General features: G+C 38.6%; 1 protein-coding gene across 1 annotated transcript in view; it reads right to left on the bottom strand.

The window, feature by feature from the left end:
* Window positions 1-26403, bottom strand: part of CLNK (cytokine dependent hematopoietic cell linker) — a 216025-nt gene that overhangs the window by 46780 nt on the left and 142842 nt on the right. The window contains exons 13-16 of the mRNA XM_043972224.1: window positions 14648-14673; window positions 13825-13844; window positions 12527-12637; window positions 4345-4372 (exon numbers count right to left, since the gene is read on the bottom strand). Coding sequence (XP_043828159.1) covers window positions 4345-4372; window positions 12527-12637; window positions 13825-13844; window positions 14648-14673 — 185 coding nt within the window. The remainder of the gene's footprint in view (window positions 1-4344; window positions 4373-12526; window positions 12638-13824; window positions 13845-14647; window positions 14674-26403) is intronic.

The raw sequence follows: 26403 nt of genomic DNA, 5'->3' as shown, positions 1-26403 counted from the left end.
GGATAGAGCACTGGCCCTGGAGTCAGGAGGACCTGAGTTCAAATCCAGCCTCAGACACTTAACACTTACTAGCTGTGTGACCCTGGGCAAGTCACTTAAGCCCAATTGCCTCACTAAAAAAAAAAAAAAAAAAAAAAAGGAATTGGGAGGGGGCAGCTAGGTGGCACAGTGGATAAAGTACTGGCCCTGGATTCAGGAGGATCTGAATTGAAATTCAGCTTTAGACACTTGAAACTTACTAGCTATGTGACCCTGGGCAAGTCACACTTAACCCTTGTTGCCCAGCCCCGCCCCCCAAATGTTATTGGGAAATATTTAACAGAATAAAAAAAAATAAAATGGAATATTGTTGTTGTTGTTAAATTGTTTCTGACTCTTTGTGGCCCCATTTGGGTTTTTTTTTTGGCAGAAATATTGGAGTGGTTTGCCATTTCCTTTTCCAGATCATTTTACAGATGAGAAAACTGAGGCAAACAGGGTTAAGTGACTTGCTCAGGGTCACATAGTTAGTTAGTGTCTGAGGCCAGATTGGAACTCATGAAGATGAGTCTTTGGGACTCCAGGCCTTGAGTTCTCTCCCCTGTGTTACCTAACTGCCCTAGAATGGAATATATGATATTAATATTTGGTTTTCTCAACCCATATGTGAACTGCTGGAATCCTCATGTATTATTGGTGGCCTCTATTTCTATTTGAGTTTGACACCACTGTTCTAACTCTAAATATAGGAATTGTAAACTGGATTCAATAAGCAACACAGACCTTAGCAGGATATTTTTGAGGCTGTGATGCAGTGCTTTATATACTTGGTCATCAGTAGTTAAGATTAACTTTGCATTCACTGAAGTTGAGCAAAACATTGATTGCAGTGAATGGAGTATAGTTGGAAATGCTCTATACTTGCTGTACGATAATGAGCCAGTGATTTAGTTTCCCTCAATTTTACATAGTTCATTGAAAGCAAGTGTTGGCTTGAGAGTCAATGAGAATCGTGTCCAGATTTCAGCTCTCTTTGTGGTTAAACTCCTCAGAAAGGCCATCTACAGGAGGTGTTCCTCCTCCTCCTCCTCACACAGCTAGTAAGTGTCAAGTGTCTGAGGCCGGATTTGAACTCAGGTCCTCCTGAATCCAGGGCCAGTGTTTTATACACAGGGCCACCTAGCTGCCCCATAAACTTTCCTAATTCTAATGCCTTCTATCTTTTAATTATTTCTTATTTATTCCACATTTAGTTTGTTTATACATATTCGTTTGCTTGATGTCTCCTCCATCAGATGGTAAACTCCTTGAGGTCAGGGACTGTCTTTTGCTTCTTTTTGTATCCCTAGAGCTTAGTGAAGTGTCTGGCACATAGCAGGTACTTAATACATGCTTATTGATTGACTATTGCATTTACTCCTTATGTGACTTTGGGCAAGTAATTTCTCTTTCTCTGGCCTCAGTGTTCTCACTTCTAAGATGAGGATTATGGGCTAAGTGATTCTTTAAGTTGTAAATCCAATGGGATCATTTTAAAAATTATTCCTTTATCAGAAATAGTGCTTAACAGCAATATAAACAACTAAGCTTGCTTATTAACTTTTAACATTTAATTTAATAGATTTCAACACAGGTATGATTGTACTTTTCTAATCCCTCCCTCTATAGCCTCATCACAATTTTTGTTAAATCATTATCATTCACTTTTCATCATATGTCCCATAATTATAATGTACTCTATTCTTTTGATTCTGCTTTTTTTTTTACACCATGGATCATAAAGATCTTCCTAGATGTATTTATATTCCTCATAGTTTTCCTTCTTAATTATATTATAAAAGCTAGCCTTAGATACAAACTAGCCATTTGGCCCTAGGCAAGTCATTTATACTGTCTACCTCAGTTTCTTCAACTATAAAATGGGGGTCATCATAGCACCAATTATATATAATAGTACATGCAATATTTTTACTCATATCTCCTGACATCTGAAAAGAAGGGAAGGAGATGAATTTTCTCAATTTTTTTTGGATTCAAAGCTTGTGAACAAAGAATTTTTAAAGAGAGACCATGATTTTTTCATCACTTATATATGCTCAGATAAGGTGTTTACATTTGTAGCTAGTTACTTCAATTAAAAATATGTCTTACACAAAGTCCAAGGAGAAGATGGGTTCTCTATTATTAGAGAAATTCTCCAGATGCTTCTATAAGGGATAACATTGCACTAATTTCATCAAGTACTGGGAATACTAAAGGACTTCCTCAATGATAGAGAGATATAGCATCTATTATACACTTACTATATATTAGGTACTATGCTAAATGCTGAGGATACTAATATAAAAAAGCAAGACAATTTCTGTTTTCAAGGAGTTTCCATTCTAATAAGGAAAGACAACACATAAAAGATTTAGCTACACGGGGTAAAGTGTGGGGGCTGGGGAGAGAGGAACCTGTCTGTGGTATGGAGATCGCCAATAAATGAGAAGGAACAAGAAATGAGTTGGACAAGAAAAGGCAAAAGCTCTCTGATCAGAGCCCAGGGTGGTTCCAGGGGCCAATTGTGTCCCCACCCTTGACCTCACCAATATTATTGATGAGAGGAGTCAGAGATAGGCACTTCTTCTCACAGGCCTGATCAAAGTTTTTGGTGGGGAGGGGTTGGAAATGGTAGCCCAAGATGGGGTGGTAAGAAAATGAGGTGGAAGCCTGGATCCAGGCAAGATAAATCAAAACCATACCAGTCTGAGCTCAGGGTGGTCCTGGGGGTAGAGTCAATGAAATCTATCATCTTTGTAATAAATAATCCCAGTTATCCACTATGGAAAAATAAAGTGGATAAAAATGTATATTGCCCAGGTTGTGCTATGAAGGTTGTTGTATAACTTATTGAACGAATCCAATAGCATATCAGAATATCAGTACATTAATTTATGTTGGACTGGGTTTGCAGATTGACGATAAGATGGGCCCCAAATTGAAGGGAACTGAGAAATCCTATTTTACTGCCTTTGGAAAATTGTATGGTGCTTCCAGTGATAGTAACGTGCTTGCTGCTACAAAAACCTATATTTTCAATGGAATTATCCTCCTAGTGATTCTCTATGGCTGCAAGTCATAGAATACTATGATTTCAGAAGAATCAAAATTATAAGACACTCATAGAGAAATGGAAACACACTTGGTGGTCCCAGGAAGGCTGAAGTATATTTTAAATGATTAATTATATGTGAGAGGTGAGATAAAAGACATAGTCAAGTTTATATATCATTGGGGAAAGAGATGGGTTTTGGTCTGCTTCTAAGAATGAGTGATGGACAACCCAACTGCTGCACTGGTATTCATGAAATATTGAAAGGATCAGAGAATGGGCTCAAGTGCATTGATGAAATACTCTGTGTAGGCTCTTCAGAAAGATATAGGCAAGACTTGGGATAAAAAAGGATGGAGATGTTAAAATATGTATCAGTTGAATTACTGTTACACTGATAAGATCGATGATATGTTAAGTATCCCTGAGATAAAGGTTTCCCCCACTTTTTTTTTTTACTAGTAATTTCTATTAAGCAGTCAGTCACTAAGCATTTATTAAGTGGCTACCATGTGCTAGGCACTGTGCTAAGTGCTAGGGATACAAAGAAAGGCAAAAGATAGTCCCTGCCCTTGAGGACCTCACAGCCTAATGGGACAGACAATAGGCAAACAGCTCTATATCAGCATCAGGGTATTGGAGCTTATCAACAGAGGGAAAGCACCAATGTATAAAGGAACTTATTTGTAGTTTTATGAAACATAGACATTATAATTAAAGCTCTTGGCTCTCATTGTAATACTGTACAAACTGTAGGACCTCCTTTCCCAGAATGCCTCTGTTGAGTGCCTCATTTCATAGAATCAGAGAATGCTGGGGATGGATGAGTCTCTGGAGATATTCTAACGAAACCCTTTCATCTTATAGCTAAAGTGATATAGGATTTGAGAGGTTAAGTGATTTGTCTAAGGTCATGTAGTCCATACTGCATAGGGGTATGCATGGGTTCTTTCCACTAAAATACACTAACCCCCAACAGACGGTACAATCCATGACTTACACTGAGTTTTGTGTTGTGCTAAATAACATCATACTAAGGTTTCCAGTATATTTTATGCATCTCTTGCTGAAAGTTCTATGACAGTGAAAGATATACTCTCTCTTTATTTGAAAAGGTCTCTATTGTGTAATGGTACAGTCTCTTTAAATCAGCTCAGTTACAGATACCTAGAGTACTGTAAAAGCATGTGAAAAGCATGTGCTTTGGTAATATAGAATTTGTTCCCTTATACCATTTTTTTCTTATAGTACTGAAGGAGATGCCTACTCACATCACTTAAATCCTTCAAACTGATCTGTCTGGAAAAGAAAGAAATATATGGTTACATAAAATATTTCATAATAATCAAGCTAAAATTATTCCAAGTCCTTAAAAACTTTGATTACATTTTCATTGCCAAATTAACAGTCCTTGGTCTGGGGAGAAATTTATAGCTGCTATATAAAAGTAAAGCCAGGTTATTTTTCCCATAATTTTCTTGGAGAAAAAAAGTTATGATGTGCTATAAAGGGTGGTGACAGAAATGAAATTAATCATGAGAAATATAAGATGTCCAAGTTCATTCATTTGGGAGAATTTTAATACTTTCATCTTTCCTTCTGACATTTTGTTCACCATGTCAAACTTCATTAGAAAAATCATGCCCACACCCGTCACCATGGTTTTAAAGCTCCAGTTATTCACTTTGGGGAAGTGTAAATAGTTTTCAAAATGAAACTGTCAAGCTGTGCAGAATGGGGATGATAAAATGTTAGAGCTGTAAGCGATCCAAGAGAAAAAGATTATTAGGTTCAGTCAGAAGAATTGGGTTCTTGTCCCATCTCTACTACCTAGTAGGTTTGTGTCCTTGGCCAAGACAGTAAATAACCTGACCCTCAGTTTCCCCATCTGTGAGAAGCAGATTGCAATACTTATAATAACTCACATTTCTAACACTAAGGTTTATAAACCACTTTCCTCAAATACATTTGGAGGATGAACAAACTGAAACTCAGAGAGGTGAAATACTTAGTCCAGCATCACACAGCTTCTAATTATTACAGGTAGAGAAAATATTTATTAACCCAGGAGCAGTGATCTTACTACAATGCCATACTGCTTCACATACTTGCATAGTTTCAGATGGTTGTTGTAAAGCTCAGTCAGTTAACAAAGAGCCAACAAACATTTATTAAGTACCTATTATGGGCCAAGCACTGTGCTAAATGCTGGGATCAAATCGAATTTGTAATTTTGATATTGTCCCTTGAGTCACTCTGTGTGTGTGTGTGTGTGTGTGTATACACACACACACACACATGTATATATATATGTATATGTATACATATATATACGTATACATATATGTGTGTATGTATATGTGTGTGTGTGTATATATATATATATATATATATATATATATATAAGAGAAGGAGGAAGAGAAGAAGGTAGGAGGGAGAGAGGGTGGGGAGGTAGAAAAGGTGAGGAAGAAGACAGAAGAGAAAAAAATGTCAAAACAGAACCCTAGGATATAAGTGGGCTTGGGGGCAGGAAATGGATGACGATAATGAACAGAAGTCTGAGAAGCAGTAGTTAGGTAGATAGGAGGAGTACCAGGAGATAGCATTTTCATGAAAGTTGAGGGAGGTCAGGGTATCCTGGAAGAGGGAGTGGGGGTTGGTCAAGAGTGTAAAAAGCTGAAGAGAGATTTCAAAGGATGTGGATCAAAAAGGGTCAATAGAGGAGTAAAAGTTCAATCAAATATCCTGCTGTTTTGCCTATAGAGTGTCAGAAGGATGATTTGAAAGATATTTTGACTGAAATATGTAGGGGTGTGTGTGTGTGTGTATACTGAAATGACAGGCCTGGCCAATCACATTTTAAAGAGGCCAAGGTTTAGCTTTAAACTAGCAAATCCCATGGGAATTAGGGGCTTCCTTTTCCTCATACCTTCAATGTCGACTCATACAGGGTGAAAAACAACTACTTTAACAGTAGGAAGGCAAGGCAACTATAGCCAATCGATAAGCCTGCAGCTGGCTGCAATTGATACAGTTGATTTCTATTATGGAAATCAATCCCTAAACAGAGATCACAATTTGTTCTGATTGCCCAAAAGCTATTCTGTGTGTGTGTGTGTGTGTGTGTGTGTGTGTGTGTGTGTGTGTGTGTGTGTGTGTGTGTGTGTGTGTGTTTTGGCAGGGCAATGAGGGTTAAGTGACTTGCCCAGGGTCACAGAACTAGTAAGTGTCAAGTGTCTGAGGCCGGATTTGTACTCAGGTCCTCCTGAATCCAGGGCCAGTGCTTTATCCACTGTGCCACCTAGCTGTTCCAGCTATTCTTTTTTGTTTAGAGTGAGGAGTTGGTTTTACAGAGAGCAATTCATGTTAAAGTGTTTTACATGGCAGCTGTTGTGGGTACAAAGACAGAGTGGCTGCTGTTGGTCACATGGGCTGTCTGCTGCCAGTGTCAGGAACCTTTTGTTAAAGATGGAAATATAAAGACCCAGAGTGAGGCAGTGATGAGAAATCATAATGGACCTGAGAGTAGCTAAAAGTCAATACTACGTAGTAAAAGGCTATGTTTAGAATAAGTTAGAAAAGCTAATTTCCTTCCTTCCCCCCTCCCTTTCTCTCTCTCTCTCTCTCTCTCTCATTCATAAACTTTTAGAGCTGGAAGAACCACTAGGAGATCATCTTACTGCTTGCTATCCTCATTTCAAAAATGAGGAGAAGGCAGGGGCAGCTAGGTGGCGCAGTGGATAAAGCACCGGCCCTAGAGTCAAGAGTACCTGAGTTCAAATCCGACCTCAGACACTTGACACATACTAGCTGTGTGACCCTGGGCAAGTCACTTAACCCTCATTAGGGTTTTCTCTTGACTCTGCTCTCTCAGAGCTGTGTGACCTTGGAAAGTCACTAGGCTTTCCTAAGTCTTAGCCCCCTCATCAATAAAAGGACAGGGTTGGATGGGATGGTTTCTAAGGTCTCTTCAGAGTCAGGTATTTGTGCTCTGTGTTCTAGGGTCCCTTTCTGCTTAAACATTCCATATTCCATAGTTCTTAAAACAGAAAAGTAAAGATTTAAAGCTGGAAGGGACCAGAGAGATCATAGGTTCAAAACTGGAAGGAATCTCAATAACCATTGAGATCCCATTCATTTAATAGATGGAACTGAGGCATGGTGTCTCAGGCAGGGTTTGAATTCAGGGCTTCTTGACTTAAAAAAAAAATCCAGTGTCCCATCCACTGGACTACATTCCTTATGAGACAGAATAGCTCATTGATTTCTTTGGGTTTCAATGTTCTCATTGGTAAAATAAAGGGCAGCTAGGTGGTATAGTGAATAGAGCATTGGGCCTGGAATCAGGATGACTTATCTTTGTGAGTTCAAATCTTGCCTCAGACCCTTGCTAGCTGTGTGACTCTTGGCAAGTCACTTAACCCTGTTTGCCTCAATTTCCTCATCTGTAAAATAAATTGGAGAAGGAAATGACATACTATTCTAGTATCTTTACCAAGAAAACTGTAAATGAGGTCACTGAAGAGTTGAACATGACTGAAAAATGACTGAACAACAACAAAAAAGATAAAGGAGCTGCATTAGATGAAGAAAACTTCTAGCTCTAAACATAATTTTCCTGGTTACAGCAATGGGATCTTGTCTTATAATTAAGTCTGAAAAAATAGAATAGGGCCTTAGAGTCTAAATTTCCTTTTCTTCTCTGGAATCATCATCCTCAATGTCTAGGCTTATTATACATGTGTGCCTTTAATTCACTCTGCGTTCTTGTCAAAGTGGCCTACTTCTTGTTTATTATACGTGACATCATTCCATTTCCTCTCTCAGTGCCTTTGCCCAAGCTGTCCCTCATGCCTGTTACACCCTTCTTCCTCAATTCTGCTTCTCCCACACTTTTTTCAAATCTTAGCTCAATAGCTATCTCTTCCCTACAAAAAGCCTGACTGATGGGATTCCCCTAAATTACTATTTACTCTGCATATATGCTAGATTTATCTATTATTTATTTATCAAATTTTGTATTGTCCCTCCCCAATAGAGTATATGGTCCTTGAAAATTGGGACTGGTTAATATTTATCACTGTAGGCCCAGGACAAGCTCATTGTCAGAAGGGAGAAAGCCGGCTCTGAATTATCTATTCTAAGTAAAGTTAAATCAAGAACTATGATTCTTTTCAGCTGGGCAATAGGGTATAGTGGAAAGAGCACTGGGTTTGGAGTCAAAGGGACTATGTTCCGTTTCCAGTTACTTGTTAGCTTTGTAGCCTTTGGCCAGTGACTTGGCCTTCCTGGCCCTGAACTTCCTCCTTTATAAAATGAAAGGGTTGGACTAGCTGGCCCCTGAGGTTCCTTCTAGCTCCCTGACTTTTTTTTTTTCAGCTGGAATAGGCAATGTGGTATAGCACCAGACTGGGAGGCAGTGGACTTGAATTCAGTTTCCAGTTCTGCTACCAGTTTGTTAGTTGTGTGATCTTTGGCAAACTCACTTAATTTCTACCACTTTCGGTTTCATCTTTCCCAAAATGAAAGGTTTGGATTAGCTGACCTTGAAGAACCCTACAGCTGTCAGTCTTATAATCCTAATCATATTCAAAGAATCTGGTCTTATAGATGGCTTTGAAAACCAATGCTATATGTGGTTATGGTTTTCCTAGCTTGGGACTTCTCCCTTTCCCCTAAAACAACGACCCAGCCTACGGCCTTTCCCCCGGGGCTCTGATACAAGAGGAGAAGGCATATGTGAAGGAAACACAGAGACTTAAAGCCCAGTGTGGTGTTGGTAGTTGAAGATCAAAGCTGCTGCCTGTGGAGCAGCTCTAAGATGCTTTTTGATCTACTGTGATCTGTATTTAGCACTCAGCAGGCCAACGATAATGAGGTACCAGGGCCTGCCTTTTTTCTCAGTCACTCCCATCAAAATGTCGGGCCAATATATTATCCTTCACATGCGTTTTACAGTTTAGAAAGCCTACAGCCCTCTAAGTTGGTGAAATATTTCCATTTTATTGATTAGGAAATTGAGGTTCAAGAGGTTAAGGCTCTATGTCCCCCAGTTAGTCAGTTACAGAGCTGTTTTTAGAATCTTGATTCCCAGTTCACTCTTCTATCTGTTAGATCCATATTGTCTAAACAGCCAAATCCCAGAAATAAAACTAAATGGCTCACATGGTGCTAGGCACAATTAGGAGAATAGTTACATTTAGGGAGAACAATAAACTTAACTGATTCACTATATTTTTAGAAGGGATCTATCTTAAGATAGAACATTCCTAAAGTATAAAATTAATAGTAGCTCATATTTCTATAGTCAGTTAAATTTTACAAAGCACCTACTATAGCCCTGTGATGCATGTATTATTATTATTGGTGTTATATTATTATAGGGTCAAATGAGATCTATATCCTATAGCCATTTGCAAACTTTATTTATTTATTTATTTATTTAGTGAGGCAATTGGGGTTAAGTGACTTGCCCAGGGTCACACAGCTAGTAAATGTTAAGTGTCTGAGGCCGGATTTGAACTCAGGTACTCCTGAATCCAGGGCCGGTGCTTTATCCACTGCGCCACCTAGCTGCCCCACGCCACCTAGCTGCCCCGCAAACTTTAATGTATTATGTAAATGTTGGATAAAATTTGTTATTTTTTATAATGATTTCTACTGTGACCCTCATTTTAATGAGATACCCAGTGATCAGGCTATAGCACATCATAAGTAAGGTATTAAATAGAAGTGATATAAAGGAAGTCATTGACCAGAAAAGATGAGCCAATCAAGAAGAAGAGATGAAGGGTGGGCAATGCATGCGTTCCACTGGTACTGGGATATACAAAGACCTTGAGAGAGGTCCCCATCAAGTTGGGTCAACTGATTGTTGTGAACTTATGGGAAAATATGAACACAGAATGCAATGGATAGAGCTGCTGGATTTGGAGTCAGGAAGACTTGAGTTTGATTTCTGTCTCAGGTACTTATGAGTTTTAGGACAATATGAAAGGCAATTGACCTGGCTCAGCCTGTTTCTTCATTTGTAGAATGGGGAAAACAATCATACCAATTGAACAGGGTTGTTGTAAGGATTTAATGAGGTCACATATGTAAAAAACTTTAAACACTTTAAAGTTCTCTATCAATGCTATTATTCTTATTGTCATTGTTGCCTTGTTCTTACTGTTAGAGCCAGCCTGCACCATGGGGAAGGAACTCCCCAGTTGGAGATGTTATAGATCCATAAGACTATTAGAATATCTCCATTTTAAAGATCAGAAAACTGAGGACTAGTGAGATAAAATGACTCTCCCCCAGGGTCACATAGCCGGTAAGTGGCGGAGCCAAGGTTTGAACCAGGATTTTTTCTTTTTGTCTATGAGACTTATACTCTTTCTGTCATCACTTAATTATTCAGCATCTTAGACTACAAGTAATTTTCACATTCATTTTATCATTGGATTCTCATAACAAACCTGTGAGGGAGGTTGTACAGGTATTCTTGTTCCTATTTTTAAAATTAGAAAACTGAAGATAAGAAAAGTAACTTATTCACAATCCAAAGCTTTGCAGGATTTGGAGTTGGGAGGGATCTTAGGAAAACATTTAGCCCCACCCCTTAACTTTACAAGTAAAGAAAGAGACATAGAGATTTGAAGGCACCTGCCTACAATTGCAAAACAAGTGAATAGCAGAACCAGGATTCACAACCCGGTCTTCTAATTCCTGAATGCCACCTCCGCATGGGAGCTCAAAGTGAAACGTGATTTAAATTGGTGACTTCATGAAGGATATTTCTATTCTCAAAAAAGGAGACTGTTGTTGTGTCATGCCCGACTCTTCATGACCCTTGGCAAAGATACTGTGGTGGTTTGCCATTTCCCACTCTCGCTCATTTTACAGATGAGGAAATGGAGGCAAACAAGGTTAAGTGACTTGCCCAGGGTCAAACGGTTAGTATGTGTCTGAGGTCTGACACTGCCACATGGCTTTAGCTCTTCTCTCCCACCCTCCAAAGGAGATAGAGATGAACAAAACTATATAACATTATAAAGCTGGGAAGGGTCTTAGCATATAGAACCACAGAATAAAAGAGAACTTTAGAGTTCATCTACTCTAAACATTTTTTCTTTTTCTTTTTTTAAAAACTTTTTTTAAAAAAAAACAAGTTAAGAAACCAAATCCCAGAGAGAGTAAAAGTCTGCCTACATTTAAGTTACGAAAAGGCATGGCTGAAGATTGAACTCGGGCCCTCTGATTTCAAATCCAAAGCTCCTGACATTACAAGTCACACTGGCTCAGTGAATCTAAGTTGCTTTGAAGATATATTCTGTAGTGAAACAAACAGAAAGGGAGCTATTCTTACACCCCAAAGAAATTCACTAAAAACATTCTTTCTAAGTCTCTTGGGGAGATGTTGCTATTTGGACTTGTTGCATTTTATGATCACAGGAGGGTAACAAATATTCTTTGAGTGATGAGAGAAGTGATCTATCATGGACACTTAATATTAGAGGTCTGGATTTTTCAATATCCATTTGTCAAAGCAGCAATAACATCTTTGACAAATGTGCTTGTGCGTGATGTTTTCACTTACTGAGATTTAGTGATTGGGAATTTAGAAACTGTATTGAACCTCAAACAATGAGATGCTCCTACTGGTTTGTGAATGCAGTTTCCTGCTTCAAGTTCTTGGAGTTTCTAATGTCTTAAGGGATCAGGTTAAACCATGATGGTGCCTCTTTGCTGGATGGCTGGAAGGTGAAGTGGATTTTGAGAAAAGAAGGTTTGAGTCCTGGTTCTTTTTACTGGCCATGTGATTCTGGGCAAATCACTCAGCCTCTCTGAGATTCAGTTTTCTCATCTGTAAGTGGTAATAATATTTTTTGTCCTGGTTACCTCACAGGACACTACTTTGTAAACTGTCAAGAGTTATTTAAATATGAACTGGGATATAGAATTTAGAGTTTCAAGGGATTTTGGAGAACATATAAGAAGAAAATAAACTCCTTGAGGGAAGATACTATTAATCACTGTTTTCTTTTTCTCAATACGTGGCACAATGCCTTCTACATAACAGATGTTTAAGGAAGGCTTTTTAGCTTAGATTAGATAGGATCATCTAGTTCAATCACCTTGTTTTATAAATGAGGACACTGAGGCCCAGGGAAGTTAAGTTTTTATTATTGTTATTAGTTAAGTGTTTATTATTAATAGTTCTTAGTATTCTTTAACAGCAACTTTATTTTTGGTAAGGAATTAGGTTATTTCCCCAATATTATATTTCTAGTGGTCACTTAATTTTAAAGATATGTTGTAAAGAAGTAAATTATTGTAAAGATGTATTGAACTGAAACTTTTTTTTCTTTTGAAGATGCCTTGAACTGAAACTTAATTTTTTCCCCCTTTCTTCCATGAAGTCAGTTCTGACAGTTGTCTGTGGTGTGCATAGCTCAAAACTCTTACCTGGTGCTCCTGTTAACTTTCAGGAAATCATTTCTTTGGCTTAGAATGAGCCTACTGTCTTCTGGTTCAGGAGGAAGGGGTCGAGATTTCTTTGGAAGTGTATTTGGAGGCCTGTTATTATAGAGAAATAAAAAAAGAATTTGAAAGATCACAAGATTTAAAAAAAAGTTCTTACAAGATAGGAAATGTATATAGGAAACAAGATACTCTAGAACAATGTTTTTAAAATCAGTCGCTCTTCCATAGCCATGAAGAAGTGTCAGGAAGGGTGTAGATATTGGAACTCTGTAGCCTTTCTTGTTATGTCCTCTCCAGGTCAAAGTTCATTTGAAACTCCCCTTTTGTTGCTGTTGTTGTCCTTCGCTTTCCTTGACAACCTCCAACTCATGCTTATGACCCTATTCTTTCTTTGATTTTCTTTCAAATCTAAACTTAGCAAAATTATACCAAGTAGAACAGAAAAAAGAATATTGTCCCTGGAATTGTAATCTCTATTATGTATAGCTTGCTTTCCCTTTTAAGTATATAATGAATTCAACACAAAACTTTCAAGGGTGTCCAGATTGTCTGAGTTTTCTTCTAATATTCTTTCTGTTTTCTTCTGTACATTTAGAATGTTTTAATGAATTTATCTTTCTTTTGTTTCTTTGCTTCTTCATTCTTCCTTTTCCTTCTTTCTTTTTTATCTTCTTTCTTCCTTTCTCCTTCTCTCCCTTTTCTCTCCCTTCCTCCTTCCCTTCCTTCTCCCCTTCCTGCCCCTATTGCTTCCCCATTGGAAACAAAAGGAAAAAGAAAAACCATGTAATACAATTTCTACATATATTATGTTCAAAAATGTATGTTCTTTTCTGCAACTTGAGCCTATCACCTCTCTGTCCGGAGATAGGTAGTATGCTTCCTCATTGATGTCCTCTGGAATCGTGGTTGGTAATTGCATTAAACATAGTTCTTATAGTCCTCACTCTTCCTACAAGACCAACCCACCCTATCATATTGTTCCTCTTTCATCTCCCCTTGCTCCCATCTTCTGCACGTGGCCTTTCCTATTCTAAACTGGTTGGTGAGGTCCCTGGGCTTCCACATTTGGCTCTTTAGACAATAGCCCCTTTTATTCCTCATCAGTATTGGTTCCCTTGATGTCATCAGAATTTCATTCCTGAAGAGCTTCCCATGGGAGAGGGGAGAGGGAGGGAATCACTGATTTCCTAATCCTGGCCCACAATCCTCTAAAATCTGAGTTACCAAGTGAAGGAGAAAATGCTTTCATGAAAAAAACAAACATGTTTTGAAAGTCTTACCGAGGAGGTGGCATAGGATTCTAGAGGAAAGAGAAATGGCAAATAGTATGAATGGGAACATCGACAATTTCAACTGTGCCTACATTTTGTAATAGATAAATATAAGAATTCATATTTTATATTACCATAAGATTTATAAAGCACTTCCCTCAAAAGAGCTCTGTGAAGAATTCTCTCCTACCTCCCAAATAACTTTCTATACATACATGTATACATATATACATATGTGTGCATGGAGGTATATCTGTACACATAGTACATATATGCATGTGTATGCACACATATATGTGTGTATATATACACACACATATATACACACACATATATATACATATACGTGTGTGTATGTATGTATATATGTGTATATATATATATATATATATATATAACTTATCTTTGTATAGATTGTTTTGTAAGCTGTTTGAGGCCAGGGACTCCATTTTTGTCATTGTAACTCCAGTGTCTGACAAACAATAATTGCTTGATCTACTTTATGGAACTGAATTGAGGAAAGTAGTATGAAGATTATTATCTCCCTCTTACAGGTGAGGAAAGTAAGGCTCAGATAGAAGTCAGTGATTTGCTTCTGGTCACAGAATAGTAAGCATCAATCAAAGCTAAGATTCAAAGCCTAGTCTTAGAACTCCAAGTGCTGTGCTTTCCCTGCTGTTCCCAACTGCCCAAGTCATATGACCACAGCAAATAGAATCTTAACAAAATTGATAGAGCATATTTCACCAATGGACATTTAACACTGACATCATTCTATTGCTATTACCAAGAAGATGTGCATGCACACACCATTGGAAATAATTCTGCTTACCTTGATTCCTTTGGCTTCACTTTCTCCTGAAAAATAACAACAGAAACACACCATTCAAACACTGGTAACATGATAATGAATCCATTTACTTTGACATTTCCATGGATATCATCATGTCCTATATCTGGAGAGAAAATATAGGGCTCTCAAAGGGGTGCTGGAAGCTAATGGAAGAACTACTGGATCCATAGCTGGAGTACACGAGTTCAAATCCTTACTCTTTTTACTTATAACTTGGAATCTCAGAAAAGTCACTTCCCATTTCTGTGTCTCAATTTTCTTTTCTGTAAAATGAATGAGTTGGAATAGATGACCTCAAATGTTTCTTCTGGGCTCTGAATTTATAATTCCCTCAATCATTGTGGTTCAGATTTAGAGATGAAGCCTGTTATAGTAGAAAGAGTTTTACAGTCAGCCAACCTGAACTTAAATACTGACGTTTCTGATATGTGAAAGTCACATATAAATGCTTAATAATCAAGAAAAATTAAAATTTAGTGAAAATTTCAAGAGAATAAGAAGTAATAAAATGCATTCTTTTTCCTTTTGAAAAGTTTTTTTTTTCTCCTGAATTTAATTAACACCAAAAATGGGGAATATTTCCATATATAAAGTAAAACAGAAAAAAACCTTATATGTGAAACTGAGAATCTCTATTATGCACAACAGAGGTGTCAAACTCTAGGCCAGTGGAACTCCTCAATGCAACTGAAACCCAATTAAAATTTAAGTGGGAAATGTTTAGCAAAATAAGAAAATACAATATAACACAGGTAATGTTGATTTGTGGTTTTCTAAGTCAATAAGTGGTCAGCAGGGATCAGTTTCTATTTGAGTCTGATGCCACTGATGTACTTCTTTTTTTTTTTTTAAGTGAGGCAATTGGGGTTAAGTGACTTGCCCAGGGTCACACAGCTAGTAAATGTTAAGTGTCTGAGGCTGTATCTGAACTCAGGTACTCCTGACTCCAGGGCCGGTGCTCTATCCACTGTGCCACCTAGCTGCCCCCACCACTGATGTTCTTCTTTTGAAAAAAAATATGAAAAATTCAACATGTTACTTTTCATTGTACTATTGTCTGTATCTTCTATTAAAGGACATTCTTCTTGGTAACATTAATATGGTTTAGTGGGAAAAAAAAATCTTTGGATTAGATGCCAGGAGTCCTGGTTTGGATAATACCGGCTTATGAGGTCACATTAAATTTAACATTTATTTCATCATTTCTCTGAGTGGAGATCTGTGCTAAGCCCTGGGGAAAACTTAAGAGTTGGATGGCCCATGACCCACAGGTCCTCAGAATTAGAAGGGATTTAAGCAGCTCTCTAGATCAAGTAGGACTGTCACAAAGTTTCTCTCTACAACATAATCCATAGGTGAGCATCCAGTGTCTGCTTGAAGACTTCTAGCTAAGGCCAGGAAAGGTCATGCAATCCATGCACAGATAACTATAATGCACAGAAACAATAGCTTATTTTTGTACAGTTCTTGACACTTTAGTTCACATCCTGTGGGTGTGGCTAGTGAAAGATTATTATTTTCATTTTATAGATGAGGTTTGGAGACATTAAGGGACTTGCCTGTGGTTACGGGGAACACGTCAAAGGACACACTCAAGAAAAGTTGGGGTGTTGATATCTATTATCTGTGTCTTTTTCTCTACTCAACACCACACTGTCACTCCGGTTGGCATAGTGAGAGCATATAAAGTGCAGTATGCTATGTTGTGTCTTATGAAGGAATGACTGTATCTAACTGAAGGATCGCCTCTGTTAGCCTCAGCTTTCTCATTTCCAAAATGGGGATAATAATGATGCCTAACTCACAGGGTTGTTGTGAGGATCAAATGAGTTGATATTCGTAAAACACTTTGTAAACTTTAAGCACTATATAAATGTGAGTTTTTATTGTTGTAGAAATTCAACAAAAGATGGTGAGAGGAGATATTTTCCAGAGACAGGGAACAATGAAATCAAAGGTAAGGAGGCAGAAAGTAACAGGGCATATTCAATGAATAAGAAAGAAGCTCTTTTTGGATAACCATAGAATATGTAGAAAATGGTTGTTTGAAATCAGGCCAGACAATTAGACCATGTCAAAGAATCTGAATTTTATTCTGTAGGTACTAGGGAACCATGGAAGGGGGTTGAATAGAAAAGTGACATGATCAAGTTTATGCATAAAGAATAATAATCTAAAGTGTAGAGGATATATTAGAGGGAGAACAGATGAGAGGGAGATGAAGAATACAGCTCTTTACAAAGTACTGTAGCCATACATCATCTCCCCCAGTCATTACAGCCATCCCACAAAGTAATTAGTCACCATTTTTTTTTTTTTTTGGGTGGGGAAACTGGAATTCAGAGAAACAAATAATTTTCTTATGGCTACACAACTAGTTGGTGTCACAGGCATGATTTAAATGTGCGTTTTGTCAGACTCCAGGCCCATCACTCCTTCTACTGCCCTCCTGTCCCTCTTAGGGCATAAGATTTCTGTTGGTTTATATTACTTCTAAGGTCCCTCCCAGCGTATCCCTGAGATCTATGGGTACTGCCAGATTAGAGAACAATCATGAGCAATATTTTATTTTTGTATTCCCTAACGCTGACACTTGGCTTTCTACATGCAAATTTCAACCATGGTCTGAAATCCAACGAGCACCAACATTCTTAACAACATAGGAACATAAAACATGCCTGAAGACACATTGATTGATGCAGCTCTAAAATTTACAAGCTTGCCTTTTTAAATTATATTACCCAGAAGTCTCCTCCACATGAGGATTTATATGGTACCAAATTGGAAAACATAGAATTAAATTTCCCCTTTTCTGAGGGCCTGAGAATTCACAGAGGTGATCAGGGCTCTCCCTTCTCCTGGGATACTTCATTTAGCCATGGCTATAGTTCTCTCTTGTTCTAAGGTTGTCTCTTTTCAACCCCATCACTGTAACTATCAGCAATCCTTATTCTTGCTTTTTGTCAGGCTCCAACTGATTGTCCTAAATTACAAATCTGACCATGTCACTCCCCTACTCAATAAACTCTAGTGACTTTTTATAGCCTCCAGGATCAAAAATAAAATCCTTGGGGTTTAAAGCTCTTTTAAATCTGGCCTCCACTTACCTTTCCAGTCTTGTTGCACATTAGTGTTCTCTGGGTACTCAACAATGTCATGATGAAATAGCTACCATTTTGATGTCTCTTATCATTTAAGTGCTTTTTACACATATTGCATCATTTGATCCTCACAACAACACTGTGAAAGGCGGGTTATTATTATTCCCCTTTTAGTCAGTCAGCAGGTATGTAGTAAGTACTTACTCTTTGCCAGGTATAGTTCCTGCCCTCAAGGAATTAGCATTCTTATGGAGGTGACAATAGGCAAATAACTGTGTATACAAGATATGTAGAGTATGAATGGAAGTAATAGGAGAAAGAAATCTTTTACAGATGAGGTAACTGAGGCTTAGAAAGTCTAAATGATTTGCCTAGTGTCTCACAACTAGAAAATATATGTGGCAGGATTTGAACTTGGGTCTTCCTGACTCCAAGTCCAAAACTCTATCCATTGCACCACCTAGATGCCTGCAAGTGGACCTAGGGAACCATTATTTAGCACCTTAGTTTTAAAAAAAAATTGTTAATCATTGCAACAGTATGTGACTGGCAAAATCCTCAGAAGCAATGGAAGTGGGCAGGAGGGGGGAGGGGATGAGTACTATCAGCCAGGCAATTGCATCATCCAAAGTGATACCTATGGCTACCATTGTTCTGAGTCAAGTTGGTTGTCTTGCCTTTTCTTATTTATTCATGACAACCTCCTGCCTTAGTATCTTTGTTGTAGTTCTTCCCCATTCCTGGAATGCACTGCCTCCTCAACTCCCTATCCCAGAATTCCTATTTTACTTCAAGGTCTTTCCTAATCTCTCCAGCTGCTGGTGCCTTTTGTTCCCTGCTCCCAATCACCTTGTGTCAGTTTTGCATATATGTAGATATTGTCTCAGCTCCTTGAAGGTAGGGACTATTTAATTGTTTTTATTTTTTAGATCCAGCACAGTGCCTGGCACATAGTGTCTAATAAATGTTTGTTGATATATTGATTTTGAGTTGCAGAGAAGGCAGGCTATGTGATCAGAGTCCTTTTTGTCCAGTATAGTTTTCAATGAATACAAAAGGAGGATGAAATTTGATCAGAATATTTTTCTTTATGAACACCCAGAAATTAGGCTCTGGTGATCTGAACCTTTTCCAATCTTTTTTTTTTTTTTTTTGTGAGGCAATTGGGGTTAAGTGACTTGCCTAGGGTCAGACAGCTAGTAAGTGTTAAGTGTCTCAGGTCCGATTTGAACTCAGTTCCTCCTGACTCCAGGGCTGGTGCTCTATCTACTGCGCCACCCAGTTGTCCCTCCAATCCTTTTTGATAGAGTGTCTATGTAACCTTGTCATAAAACCAGATTTCTCCTCACAATTTAAGGGGTTTACTTTGTGCCAATGGGATCTGTTAGATCCTTAACAGAATAATTCCTTGAGGGCAGATCAAGTATAATCTCTTTCAAATACTTATGTCACTGTTCTACTCAATCTTGTAAGACACAGAATCATAGAAATAATCAATCTAACCCCATTAAACTGACACTCTGGAGGTTGTGACTTTTACAGAAGAGGAAACCAAAATACCATGATATCCTGTCACATAGCTAGTTGATTTTCATTTATTTATTTTCAAGGTATTAGTTCTTTGAAATCCCCCCCTCCCCCCCAAAAAAATTAAGTATGCAGGGTTTGGACTTGTGATTGCATTGTTGTGTCTGGAAAATTCTCCTTCCTCCACTCCCAATTTATGAATATGTGCAATTCATCTATAATTTATAGTTGTAGAGAATTATCTGGTACACTGAAAGGTTAAATAACTTGTTCATGATCACACAGCATGTATCAGTACATGAAATGCAATAGACTTTTTTGAATATTTACTGCGTTCTGTTCATTATCATTGCATTTTATAGAGAGAGGTAGCTTCAAAGCTTAAAAGATTTGGCTTCAGATCCCACTTTTGGCAATTATAGGCTGTGTGACCCAAGGCAACTTGCCTAGTCTCTCTGTACTCTAGGCAACTCTAAGATTTTAAGTTGCAGAGAAGGTGTCAACTTCCTGTGGTAGAGAAGTTCCTTACTGGGAATTCCCTGCACTGGGGAATGGCAAGTCTGGTGTCTGTCTCTGTCCTTGTCTTGCATTTCATTTGTCCACATTGAATTCTTATCCCCGTATAAGACTGTGAACTGCATGAGAGAAGGGGCAGTGTGAAAATTATCTTTTTATCGCCCTCAGCTCTAGTGCCTTCTCTTTGTTAATCATTTCCTCTTTATCTTGTGTATAGCTTTCTGTCTGTCTGTGTATCTATCTATCTGTCTGTCTAATTGGTTTCCTTGTATCTTTCCCCATTAGACTGAGGCAATTGGGGTTTGAGGTCCAAGGACACACAACTAGTAAGTGTCTGAGGTGAGATTTGAATTCAGGTCCACCCAACTTCAGGGCTAGTGCTCTATTCAGTGCACCATCTAGCTGCCCCTCAGAATATTTAGTGATTTGCTCAAGGTCACACAGCTAGTGTCAGTTACAAGATTTGATTCCCTGTCTTCCCACACGAATAATAGTGTTTTCTCCACCGTTCCTCCATCCTGGGAATTAAGAGACTTATATGGGGAAACCTAAGTCTTTCTAATGGTATTAAGGTCCTGGGCACTCAAATTTTGTCATGTCTCGTAACCGTTCATGAAGTCTCATTAGTACAATATTCTTGCATATAATTTTGCCCACTGGAAAGTCAGCATTAATGCTTTTCATCCATTTATATAATGAAAGGATACTGGAGGATTTTTAATATTCTGAAATGCTGTGGTCTTTTTAAAAGTCCAACTGATTTTGGTATGTTGTCTTTGAATGTTTGCCTTTGCGCCATCTGGTGGTTCATAATGTTATCAGCACAAACTAACTTGGCTCTTTGTTGGGGGTTTTTTCATCTGCTGGTTTGATCTTTATTCCTAAACCAATTGGTCCCTTACAAGGGCTTTAAAAATTACTCTTCCCAAGTCCACCAACACTCAGCCTTGGTGTAATGGAAAGAACATTTTTCTTCAAAACATTTGACCCAATCAAGACTCAGTAGAAATGTAGGAGATGTCAGAGTAAAATGGAAAGAAACCAGAATTTAGAGGCAGAGGATCTGTGTTTAATTCCTCACTCTACTACTGTGTGATCCTGTATTAATCATTCAATCTACTCTGGCCTCAGTTTCCTTATCTGCAAATTAAAGGAGCTGGACTAGAGGATCTAAATCCATGATTCTATGATCTTTTTTTTTTTTTTTTTTGGTGAGGCAATTAGGGTTAAGTGACTTGCCCAGGCTCACACAGCTAGTAAGTGTTAAGTGTCTGAGGCTGGATTTGAACTCAGGTACTCCTGACTCCAGGGCTGGTGCTGTATCCACTGTGCCACCTTAGCTGCCCCTATGATCTTTTAATCTCACTGTAACTTAGTTTCCCTCCCTTGCCCTCCCTTTGCCTACCTCACAGGGCTGTTTGGGGAGTGAAATAGTTTTAAGTGTAATCAGGAAGACCTGAGTTCAAATTTGGCCTTAATCACTTGTAACCTTCAGTCACTTTATCCTGTTTACCTCATTTTCCTCATCTATAAAATGAGTTGGAGAACGAAATGGCAAAACATTCCAATATCTTTGCCAAGAAAACCCTAAATGGGGTTGGAGAGAATTTGAAACGACTGAACAACAGCAAACATTGACCCCCAAGCTCTTTGAAGGTGGGGACCGAGTTATACCTATCTTTGGATTTGCCCCAGAGTCAAACCAGGAACATGCATGGCATTTAGCAAACATTTTATCAACATTAGTTAACTAAGAGAGCATGAATACATGGACCAGTGGGATGTGTCAGGAGTCCTGGATTAAATTTTGGGAATTCACTCATCTTTTACCTACTCTTTTTCTGTAAAATTTATAGATGGGAGGTAGGAGATAAAGTTGCTGATTGCTGGGGCTGTCTCCAACTCTTAAAACAATCACATAGTTCAGTATTTGTAAATTGGGCAGTATATATCAAAGTGCTTTCAAATGTCAAGTGCTTGAAAAGTATCTTAGAATGGTAGAGCTAGAATAAATCCAGAACATAGAACATGGAATGTTGGATCTGGAAGAGACATGACACTATCCTATTTAAACTCTTCATTTTAAAGCAGTAGAGCCTCAAGAAGATATTATCATTTCGACTAGAAGGTATAGTTTCTCCCCATACAACTGGTGTCATCTGCTTCAGTGGGAGGAAGCTTCTAATCCAGGTCAGGTAACTTGTGAACATTATTCTTGTTTTTTCATCAATGTTTTAAATTCACATGCAGATAAAGCAATGGGCAATAGTGAACTGGGGAGACTTCACAGTTATGGGATACCAGAGGGAGACTCAATTCATTCCTTAGTCAGTTTCTGGAACCATGAAATTTAGTAATTACAGTATGTTACCAATTTGGGCCTATCACAATTGTAATGTAGAGATGTTATGCAGAAATTAAATATTAAGACTTTATATCCCTGTGATTAATTATGGATGAGTCAAAATGATGAGAAGTTCTACGGCCTTAATTTTCTGTGCAGTTGATGAGGCCTGATACAGAAACTCCTTCAAGCAAGGAGATAGTCTGAGAGATGAAAGAGAGAATGGAAAAGTTGAAAATGGATTTTTGCAGGCCAAGGATAAAGAGCACAGGATTGAGAGTTGTAAGTTGGTTTGACCCTCTAGTTGTACAATTAAGGAAACCGAGGCTCAAACTGGGGGTGTGATTTACCTACAATAACAGAAATTAGAAAGGGTTTGAAGCCAGCTCATTTGACCACAGATTCTAGTGTCTATACTAATTTATAAATTAGGAAATTGAGTGATGTTAGAAATGAGATGGAATCTTTTAGTTTTATCGAAAGTGTTCAGTCTTCAGATTGCCCCTCAAAACAAGATGAGAAAGGTGGTGTGGGGGAATGGAACAAAGTGGTTGGTTTGGATGCAGAAGACTTCAAGGGGTCAAATTCCACCTTACCCAAAGCAACCCTGATAGTAAATATCTAAGATTCTTAACCTCTTAGATTATCAGTTTTCTAATCTCTAAAAGAGGAGCAAATGAGTCATGGGATTGTTTAAAGGAATAGATGATAATAGTAATAATAGTGTATAATAGTAATAGTATTATTATACAATAATAATACAGTAATAATAGTAATAGAGGATAGAAGAGTCTGATATGCTATGGTCCATGGGGTCATGAAAAGTTGGGTATGACCAAACAAGAAGAATAATAGTAGAAATAATAATGATGTTAATAATAATAATAGCTAGAACTTATATTGTACTTCATGCTTGGCACAGCTGTTTATAGATATTATCTCATTTGCTCCTTACAACAACCCTAGAAGGCAGATACTATTAAAACCCCCATTTTACAGATGAACAAATTGAGGCAAACATGTTAAATGACTTGCTCAGTCACACTATGAAAACCTTAAAGATTTTATGTTTGCATATATATATACATATGTGTATACACACGTATATGTATAAAATGTGAGCTATCATCTTTATTGTCTCTGGAATAAAGAGGTTGGACAGTTACATTTAGGAGCATCTTAGTTCCACAGTAACCTCTGTATATCTGAGTTGCCATCCACGCTCACCATGGTCTTTCTAACAATCAGCCTCTGATCGATGACCTCCAGTAATGGTTACCTCCCAAAGCTGCCCTTTTTACTCTTAGGCAGTCCAAAGGTGATGAAGACCACAACTATCTCTGAAACTTCTTCACATTCCTCCTCATTCTGCCCTCTGAGGCTAAGCATACAACATCTGAACCTCTACTTGAAGGCAGTTATCATGTACCTCTTAAGTCTTCTCTCCTGCCCACTAAACATGTCTAGTTCTTTCACCTCCTCCTGAATGGTCTCTCCTACTCTAGCCAGCTTGGTCACTTTCCCCCTCCCACTTTTGAATAGCTCTAAGAAAGTGCTCCTTTTGGTATCCCAAAGACACAGAGGTACAATTGATGAGGTGGTAGATTTGGAGTCATAATACTTGGGTTTGAGTCTTGCGTCTGGCACTCACAGTATACCCATGTAACCTTCAGCAATCACTGAACCAAGATGGGCCTCAGTTTTCTCATCTGTAAAAACGAGAGGGTTGGACTTGATGACTGTTAACTTCTCTTTCAGCTGTTAGTCTGTGATGCTAAGGATCTTTCTCCATCTTATTTTTACCCATTGTTTCTAGTTCTGTCTTCTGAGACTAAATGGAATAATCTTAATCTCTTTTGGTAAAAAACAAACAAACAACAGCAAAACTTCAACCATCTTCCCATAGTCTGTAGAAACCTGAGAGAACATGAGTAATCACAATAATACATCATTTTTCTAAGGTTCATAAAGAACTTTCTTCAAAATAACCCTGGAAGGTTCTTATGTTCTTTTTCCTATTTTACAAGTGATGACTTTGAGGTCCAAAGAGAGTAAATGGCTTACCAATAGTGGCACAGGTATTTGAGCTGAGATTAAAAAAACTCAGATTCCCTTATTGCAAGTTTTGTGCCCTTTCCACTATCCCATGTTGAGGGAAGGGCGTGTGTGTGTGTGTGTGTGTGTGTGTGTGTGTGTGTGTGTGTGTGTGTGTGTAGAACCAAAGATTAGAATTCAGAAATCATATAGTTAAATCCTTTCATTTTTTTTCCCCAGAAGATATTTCACATTGCCCTCTATTTTTTAATTTATTTGGATTTGCTTTATTGTGTCTTGGTTTCTCATAAAGTCACTGGCTTCCATTTGTTCAATCCTAATTCTTAAGCAATTATTTTCATCAGAGAGCTTTTGTACCTCCTTTTCCATTTGACTTTTCAAGCTGTTGACTTTTTTCTCTTGTCTTTCCTGCATCACCCTCATTTCTCTTTCCATTTTTTCCTCTACCTCTCTAATTTTATCTTCAAAGTCCTTTTTGAGCACCTCTATGGCCTGAGACCAATATGTATTTTTCTTGGAAGCTTTAGATATAGGGGCCCTGATGTTGACATCTTCCTCTGAGGGTGCCCCTTGGTCTTCCTTGTTACTGAAGAAACTTTCTATGGTCTTCACCTTTCTCTGTCAGCTCATCTTGCCTTTCTTTTACTAGACTTTTAGCTCCTTAAAGTGGGGCACTGTTCCCAGGCTGCAGTATTCCAAGCTTAAGAAGTCCCAGGTGGTATGATTTAAGGAGAATCAAGTTCTTCCCTCGCCCGGCCTGTTTCCTGGTCCTAGATGACCCCAGACCAACTTGCGAATCAACCAGCTTTGTGTGTTGTGGTTGTTAGCTCCAAGGAGCCTGTGCCCCTCCCCCACCTGGGCCACTTCTACTCGAGCCTACCTCCTGGTTCTCAGCAGGGGTGTAAAATCCAAGTTCTGCCTCAGCACCAGCATAGACCCCTGGAGTCTCTCCCCTGCCCAGGGCTCAGCCGTCTCACCAGACTGTGAGCTTAGTTCCAGACCATACTGGTGCTTCAGCTGATTCAGAGGCTCTGGAGGTCTCCTTCTCTGGTGAGGACTTCCTGAGACTGGATCTGTGTCAGGGTGACTGTGGGGTTGGGCTCCATTCCTGTATCAGCACAGCAACTCCCTCCTTCTGACCTTCCAAGCCGTTCTTGGTTAGAAGATGATTTCAGCACATTCTTCTGTGAGTTTTGCTGCTCCGGGCATTTTCCTATGACCTTATTTGGATGTTTTTTGGAGCACTCGTGTCATGAGTTCGGGAGCTCACTGCCTTCTTAACTTTATCTTACACAAAGGAGCTAGATGAAATAACTGAGTTCTTAAGAGGTATTAAGGGCCTAGATGATTTGACTCCCAGTATAGCTTTCCTTCTCTGCCTCATACACATATATACACAGAGGTATGCACATATACACACACATATGTCCATATATACACGTATTTGTGTGTGTGCACGCGTATGTGTGTGTAAAGGCCACCCACAGAATGAGAAGACAGAATTACCCAGGTCAAGGTCAAAGAAAAAGGTTGGTTTAAATTTGTCCTCTAGCATAATTAGTTTCTAAGAGGGTGGCTAGCACTCCCATAAGTAAATGGCTAAATGAATGAATTTCAATTTAAGAGATTCTAATATAATTATCAATTTTGAATTGTAAAACTGAGGGCCCTTAGTAAATAGAGTGGGAAAATGTCAGCACAGGGGCTGAAATGGAAAAGCTGGGGCAGAACAGGAAGACTATAGAGGAAGGAAGGAGGAAGGGGGCTCTGGGAAGTTTTTCTGAATTTCTGGGGCTGTTGTTCCTTTCTTTCCTGCCCTCCATCCAAAGGCTTTAAATCTGCTGACCTAATATTTTTGCTTTTGAGGTATGGTAAAACACTTTGATCATTGGGGCAGCTAGGTGGCACAGTGGATGGAGCACCAGTCCTGGAGTCAGGAGGACCTGAGTTCAAATCTGACCTCAGACTCATCACATTTACTAGCTGTGTGACCCTGGGCAAGTCACTTAACCCCAATTACCTCACCAAAAAAAACCAACCCTTCAAAAAACCTCTTTGATCATTGAGACTGTTAAGTGTCCCAAGGGGCTGATAGCATGAAGTTATTGGTTTTTGTATTCCTTTTGGGTTCCTGGGGTTGTGTGTGTGTGTGTGTGTGTGTGTGTGTGTGTGTGTGTGTGTGTGTGTGAAAT

This window comes from Dromiciops gliroides, chromosome 6 (genome assembly GCF_019393635.1).
Source record: "Dromiciops gliroides isolate mDroGli1 chromosome 6, mDroGli1.pri, whole genome shotgun sequence".
In the NCBI taxonomy this organism is placed as follows: domain Eukaryota; kingdom Metazoa; phylum Chordata; class Mammalia; order Microbiotheria; family Microbiotheriidae; genus Dromiciops; species Dromiciops gliroides.
Note: the sequence above shows the minus strand (reverse complement) of the source record. Positions and strands in the feature narration are given on the sequence as shown.